At 50.4% G+C, this 7,468-nt stretch overlaps 2 protein-coding genes across 2 annotated transcripts; one reads left to right on the top strand and one right to left on the bottom strand.

Moving 5' to 3' along the window:
• Positions 1-1,526: 1,526 nt before the first annotated feature.
• On the bottom strand, positions 1,527-4,992 carry UNG (uracil DNA glycosylase; the record flags this gene model as incomplete). Its single annotated transcript, XM_080355051.1, has 7 exons — positions 1,527-1,667; positions 2,196-2,374; positions 2,628-2,716; positions 3,139-3,236; positions 3,909-4,004; positions 4,102-4,302; positions 4,903-4,992. The coding sequence occupies 7 exons, from the start codon at positions 4,990-4,992 to the stop codon at positions 1,527-1,529; spliced, it is 894 nt and encodes a 297-aa protein (XP_080211177.1).
• A 307-nt stretch (positions 4,993-5,299) lies between these two features.
• On the top strand, positions 5,300-6,795 carry ALKBH2 (alkB homolog 2, alpha-ketoglutarate dependent dioxygenase; the record flags this gene model as incomplete). The annotated part of the gene is made up of 3 exons (XM_080355571.1): positions 5,300-5,522; positions 6,145-6,343; positions 6,486-6,795. 3 exons carry the CDS (start codon positions 5,300-5,302, stop codon positions 6,793-6,795), a joined length of 732 nt encoding a protein of 243 aa, XP_080211697.1.
• Between the last annotated feature and the right edge of the window lie 673 nt (positions 6,796-7,468).

The following is a 7,468-nucleotide window of genomic DNA, read 5'->3' as shown; positions in this document are numbered from 1 at the left end:
CCCTCACGGTCGCGTCGCGGTCGCGTTTCCGCACGTGACGGTAACGTCAAGCACAAATATTTCCCCCTAAAGCGTCTGGAAAAGTTCTGGTGGAGGCGACGTGGGGGGGTGGAGGAAGCGGGGGGGCCTTGGCATGGCCGGCGGGGACACGCGATCCTTGGGGGACAAAGGTGCCCTGGCGCTTCGCCCGGTGACAGGGACAAGGAGAAACGCTGGCACCCGAAGCTTTGCCTCCCGGGTGGGGCAGGGGAACCCCCCCAGGGGACAGCAGGGACCCCACCCAGGGGACAGCACCCATTACAGAGCCAGGGCCTCACCTCAGGCCCCCTTCCCTCCCAGCCTTGGTCCTGCCACTGTCAGATCACAACGTAAACAAGGTCATTTTTATTTAAAAAACAAACAAACTGTGGAAAAGAAACAAAGCAACACGAAATCAAACAAGAAATATAACACAGCCAGAGGAAGTGTAAACTTCACTTGTACTAGTGTTACCCATCAGAGTAAACATGGAAGGGAGGTTTTACAAGGGTATTCTACAAACACACAATTTCCAAAGGCACTTCACTTCCATTAAAGGAATTACAAAGTTGAGCTGGAAACCCAGAAGGGCGAAACCCAACCTTGTGTTCAGCCTGGAAGTCCCAACAGTGGCTACAAACCTGGACTTGCTGCCATGAAGGCAAAGCAAAAATATCCCTCTGGTTCAAGACCTTAAAAGATCTTAAACGATCTGCAACCATCAGCTCATCCGCTGGCAGATCCTGATGAACAAACCTTCGCTGCTGCCATGGGCAGGTACCACAAAGTTCATGGTCATCACAGCCCATGGGTCATCCAAGTGATTAACACAGCAAGGAAGAATCTAACAGTTTAGGATTTTCCTCTCTAAACACCAACAAAAAGCTCAGAGCATGACCAGAGTCTCTGTCACTGTCTCCCCTCGACTGCTGGGGGGATTAACCCCAAAATCTCAAAGAGTACAGATACACCAAGTAACACTTCTGACAGTGTACGGTCTTTACAGTCCAAACAGTCTGTATTTCTAATAAATCTCGTAATCTGTAGCAAAAAGCTAAAAACAAAAGCATGTGCCTTTTCTCCCATGGAGTCAGCTCCCCACCGGCAAGTAAGAAATACAGATTTGCACAGTAGGGAGCAAAGGAGTTGGGGGAGGCACACCAGGGTATTTACAACAGCTTCACCTCTAAGAACTGACATCCCTTCACAAGAGCCTGACCATACATTCCAACAACACAAATTAACACAGAACTCTGGTTTTTTTCTTTGCTTCAAACTAGGTTGAGACCTGTTCAAACAGCAGAGCAGTTGTCCATGCAACCCTCCAGTCTGCTCTTTAAAAGCATTTTAAAAAAAGAAATATAACATCTCTGAAAGTTTGGTCTTCTGTTCCTTGATCAACATCCAAGCATTAATCCTCATGGCAGCAAAAGTTTTTCAGAAACGAGACAACCGCTGAACCAGGGGCTGTTTGCAACCATCAGACCCCACCAGCCTCTGCGCGCAGCTCAGAGCGCGCTCCAGTCAATGGGCTTCTTGCCCGATTTCTTGAGCAATTCGTTCGTCTTCGAGAAATGCCGACAGCCGAAAAACCCTCTGTTGACGGAGAGAGGCGAGGGATGCACCGTCTGCAGGACGTGGTGGCGTTTCTGTGAAGCGTTAGAGGAAACCGCTCGTTAGATTTGCATGGTTTCAGCTCTGGGGACACGGCTGGCTGCTCTGCCCCCACCCAGATGGGGTGGTTTACCCTCTACACCTCCTCAGCCACCAGCCTGGAGACCCAAAGAAGTGGCCATGAGGACCAAGACTTTTGTCTCACTGAGCAGAGGAGGATGGACTACGTAAAGCAGCAGTAATTCCATGGCCAGTTTTCAATTGCTATAATCCTGAACAGAAAATCTACGCTTATTTATGAGCCTTTTTCCTAGAAAAAAACAAAACAAAACAAAACAATTCTGTCCTCAACTGGAGGCTTTTCTGACAGCACAAAGTTACACTTGCTCCACTTTTGTTGCTTAATTCTGGCAAAGGCTAAGCTGGAACAGACAGGGAATTAAGTTTGCCAGGAGAGTTCAAGCAGGGAGCAAACCCCAATTCTGTAAGGGAAGTGCCCTCTAGTGTCCACCAAAACGAAATAAAAATTAGTGATGGGAGAAGAGATGAGGAGGAAGCTGTACCCTGTCAATGGAGCTGCCTTTCTTCTGGGCGTAGGCTCCCCACAGCATGAAGACAACCCCCTGCAAGTTCTTGTTGAGCCAGGACACCACCACGTCCGTGAACTGCTCCCAGCCCCTCTCCTTGTGGGAGGTGGCCTGGTGAGCTCGCACGGTGAGGACGGCGTTGAGCAGGAGCACTCCTAGCAAACAAAGGGGATACGCAGAGGGTGAAACAAGACAAACAAAAGAACAAATCGAGCGTTAACTGCTTTTTCCTGCTTCCCCTACAAAGTGATAAATCAAATTATTGTTCTAAGGTACCTGCTAAGCAACAGGCACTTAGAATTTATTTTCTCTTTTACAGATGGACTGTTTCCAACCATGGATCTTTTTTGTAGATAGATATCTTTATAAGCTATAGTGGACACATTACTTGAGTGCCTATTAACTCACCTTGCTTGGCCCAGCCAGTCAGATCACCGTGACCAGGATGAGTGAAGTCCTCAATATCCGTAGACAGTTCTTTATAAATATTTTCTAAACTGCAATGAAAACATCAGAAGATTTTAAATATCCACATTTAAAGATCAGACCAAACAGCACCACTTACTGCTCTTACACTAGACAAGAGTATTGATTTTAATCTTATCATTTAAGATAATAAAGCCGTTTGTAGTAGCAGGGCAGGAAGGACCCCCCCTTTGTGTGTCTGACTGGAAGTTTAATGAGGTCTCAGCGCAACTGAAAATGCAAATTTACATCCAGCATGCTCTTCAGAATGCCACTAAACTACATAGAATTATTCATACTTCTGCAGTGATTTTTTTTTCTAGGCAATGCACAACTCAAATTTAAACAGTCACAACACACTTTGTGTCTATTATCTGTCTCACAGCCCTGAGTAACACAGAACTGTAAGTCATTTGTCAACAAAAGGGATTTTGCAAATTGAGCACAGTCATACCTGGGGGGAGGTGGAACAGGTTTCTGGACACTGAAGCAGAGCCCATGAGCTTGATTAGGTCCATGATACGGATCTTGTCCCAAAATGACAACCTTTACCTGAAAGCAGACCTCTGTTAGCACTGGGTTATACTCAGTATTATTCCCAAAAGAGAAAAGAAAAATAAAGGCATACAAATGAGCTTTATCCTAAAACAAACACACAGATTAAAAAACACCACACAAAACCAAAAGTCCCAAGAATGGAAGTTATAGCACTGGCATCTAATTAGTTTTCAAAGAGCCACAACAAAGCACCTTGTTAAGGTCTTTTCCAAGTAAATTGCCCCACATTTTAGTTTTATGCCATACTTGCTGTGGTATTTTTGACAGAGCTTATTGGCAATGGAATTACCTTAAACACTGTCATTATTTTAATTATAGTTAATTACAGATAAATTAAAAAAAAAAACGTACAAGATCCTAAAATCAAGTACTACATTAAGCTGTTAACACTGAAATAAGGTCAAACGTCCAACTCAAGTTCTAAAGTAAATTCTGTGGCTAATAAAGGTAATAAAACAATAAAACCCTGTTTCAGTATCAGAGATGAAAGAGAAGCCAGGATTTACAAGTTAGGTGAGAAGAACAACAGCATCCACATCATGTGGGACTGAGGCTTAAGAGATCAAACATCCAGTGATGGTGTTTGTGCTCCCGACTCCACGCCTTCATCGTTTTAAGTGCAATAGCAGCTGGAGGGACCTCCCCAGCACCAGCAGCTCTACTCACATCCCTGATGTCGCACATCTGCGTCCAGGTGAAGACTTGGTCGGGGGGCGGATAGACCGTGTAGCGTTTCCTCTCTTCTGCCACAAACGCCATCAGCTGAGGGGGGGAAAAGGGGAGAGAGAGTTCAGAGTGGGGGCAGCGGGGAGCAGCGGCCACGCAGCCCCACCACCCGGAGCAGGCTTGGTTCGCTTACCTCCATGAAGTAGGGCTTAGAGAACTCCCCGGCCAGCTGCCGCCGCCAGCTCTCCCCGAAGCCTGGGGGCACGTTCCGCTCCGCCAGCCGCTGCAGCGCCGCCTCCTTGTTCTTGCGGATCCTTTCCTGCTGCTCTGCGCTGAGCGGCGAGGCCTTTCCCGCCTCATCTCCCGCTGCCTTCGCCTTCTTCGCGGCACTGACCTGGAAACAGCGAGCGAAGCGGAAGCTGTAGAGCGGGCGGGGGGTGCAGAGCGGGCGGGGGGTGCAGAGCGGGCGGGGGGTGCAGAGCGGGCGGGGGCCGGCGCGGCCCAGCCTCAGGGCGAGCAGCGGGAGCCGAGCTGCCGCCATGGCCCGGCCATGCACCGCCCTCCGGGGGCGGCCGCGCCGCACGCGGGTATTTCGCGGCAAAACAACAATGGTTCCGTCCCCATTGGCCGAAGAGCCAAGAGGGTCACGCCCACAAACGGGAGTCTAAACTCCTGCTTTCCATTGGACAACGAGAAAGATCACGCTCCTTCCTATTGGCTTGCCGCAACGGGCGGAGAGCCCAGCTGCCTAGCAACCTTGACGCCGCAGCGACTCTCAGCGCCCATTGGGCAAGCGGCGGAGCGTGGCCTCGATTGGCAGGTCAGTCAGGCGTGACAGGAGCGCGGGCTTTTTTGGAAGCGGTCGCGCGGCGCGTGGTCTCCCCAACGGCCACCAGCGCCGCGAGACCTCCCCACACAGCTGCCTCCCCCCTACCCGCCAGCCTCCTCTATCCCCTCCGGGGCCGCCGGCGCCCTTCAGCCCCCCGCTCGTTACCTCAGCATCGCTACCCGGCTCCGGGGAGCGGCCGCGCTTCTTCGCCGGCGCGGCGCTGAAGAAGGAGTGCAGCGTCTTCTGCCCGATCATGGCGGCGGTGAGAGGAGGCGGCGGTGAGAGGAGGAGGCGGCGGTGAGAGGAGGCGGCGGCAGCGGAGCGGGCGAGAGGCAGCGCTGAGATGCGACAGCGGCGCCGCGCGAGCCGGTGCACGGGATGCGGACTTGGCGCCAAAAGCGCGCGCGTGCGTGGGGGGCGGGGCCTGGCGGAGGGAGGGGGCGCACGCCCCGCCCAGGCGCACGCGCACTGCGTCGCTCTCCGCCTCAGCCGGGGTTTCCCGCTCCCGTTCCCGCCCCGGCTCGCTGCCGGGAGGAGGCGCCTGCCGCCCTCGGGGCCTCCGATGGACAGATACGTGGTGAAACGTCCTGCCAGGGAGGCGGGAGGTGGCGGTGGGAAGAGACCGCGGCCGGAGGAGCCCGCCTCAGGGGAGCCCGCCTCAGGGGACCCCCCCTGGCAGGAGATCCGCGCTGAGGGCCTGAACTGCGACTACCGGCTCCTCTTCGGCAGGGCCGAGGCTGATGAGATCTTCCAGCAGCTGGAAGAAGAGGTGGAGTACTTCGAAGGTAACAGGACCCAGCTCCGGCTGCCCCGCACGTCCCTGTGCCCGGGGAGGTGTTTGCTGCCCGGCCCGGTGGGGTGTTGCCGGCCCACTCAGGGCAGCCCCAGGGTGATGCCCGTGGCCTGGGCAGAGCTGCCCGATGTGCAGAGTTTTCTGCAGGCCCCGGGTGTTTGTAACATCCAGCCCTGCGAAGTGAAGCGCAGGCGCAGGTCTGATCTTGCAGCATTAGTTTGGTTTAGCTTGAAGTGTGTATCAGGTGGTTTCATTCGTGTTTTAATGTTTCCAAAGAACCGGGGTAGTCTTGGAAGAGTGACGGGTTTGCTGGTAGATGTGAGAGAGATATCCCCAGTCACATTAATTCAATGACAGAATAAGATGGGGGTGTTCATCCTGTTCATCCCATTCAAGGGGGATAGTAAAGCACTGTAAAACTTGGGAGTTTAGCACTTTGTTGGAACAGAAGCACTTGAACGTGGTTGGCAGCTCTTGGGTTGTCATCAGCATTGTCATTTCTGTTGTCCCACTGGAGCTTTGCAGAAGCTCCAAATCAAGGAGAATGTTGAATGTATGAAATGCAGAGGCAATACAGAGTGGGGTTTGATCCTTCTCATTTCTTGTTTAAACAGGTGAAATGACAAAATTACACGTGTTTGGCAAATGGCACAATATTCCAAGGAAGCAAGTAACCTATGGAGACCCTGAGTTAACATACACTTACTCAGGTGTTACCTTTTCGCCTAAGCCTTGGATCCCCGTTCTCAGCCGTATCAGAGACCGCATCACTTTGCACACAGGATATACTTTTAACTTTGTTCTTATTAACAGGTGTGTCTGATTTCCAATCGCATCAAGCAGCTTGTTCAAATGAAAAATTGCTTGAGCAACATTATTGACAGATCACTGACAAATTGTTTTACATGCATTTAATTGGATTAGTAGTGAACTAATTAATCTGTTCTGTGTACAGATATAAAGATGGAGGGGACCACATAGGTGAACATCGAGATGATGAAAGGGAACTGGTTCCACGCAGTCCTATTGCATCCGTGTCCTTTGGAGCTTGCAGGGACTTTGTTTTCAGGCACTGTGATTCCAGGGGGAAGAACGCAACACGCCACATGAAGCCCATCAAGCTGCAGCTTGCCCACGGCAGCCTGCTGATGATGAAGTACCCCACCAATGTGTACTGGTACCACAGCCTGCCCATCCGCAAGAAAGTACTCGCCCCAAGAATCAACCTCACATTTCGGAAAGTGATGACTCTAGCCAAGAAGTGAAGTATTCAGCAATTAAGCAGCAGGTCCTTTGACTCTGAAAATAGCAGCTTTCTTCCCTGACATAACTCAATTTCTCATTGAAACACTGTCTTTGATGATCCAGGGTACCAGATGAGCAAATTAAACCAAGAGAGGAGATAGTATACTTGGTAACTTGTTAATAAAGACTGTGACTACTGATCTTAAATGCCAGGAATACTTTGCCTCCGTGAACTGTTGCTGTAGTCCTACTGATACATATTTTTAATGAGTAATATCCTTGTTTTGCTCAGGAGGAAGTTTCTTCCCAGCTGATCTTACTCTATCCAGTTTTCCAAAAATATCAAGATACCTTATATCTTTGAGATAGCACATAAATTGTTTAGAAATACTATGAACTACAAGATCTAATAATTTAGAGGGGAGCCTGGAAGCTGACACTGTTCAACAGGTGACACTTTTCTTCTGTGCTCTGTCAGTGAGCTATGGTTTGTTTGTTTTGTTTTGTTTTAAATAAAATACAAATGAGATGGACAAGAAAAGGAGGGGTGCTAAGATATGAATGTAGTGAATGCAATGTGTCTGGCTGCATGTTTTACAGTCACTGTGACTTTTGTTTGTGTACATTCCTCTGCTGCTCCACCTCCTCTGCAGATGCAGGAGCCTATGTTCTTTAGATGGGGCAGGAGGAAGC

The sequence above is a fragment of the Nesoenas mayeri genome (genome assembly GCF_963082525.1).
Source record: "Nesoenas mayeri genome assembly, chromosome: 17".
NCBI lineage: Eukaryota > Metazoa > Chordata > Aves > Columbiformes > Columbidae > Nesoenas > Nesoenas mayeri.
Note: the sequence above shows the minus strand (reverse complement) of the source record. Positions and strands in the feature narration are given on the sequence as shown.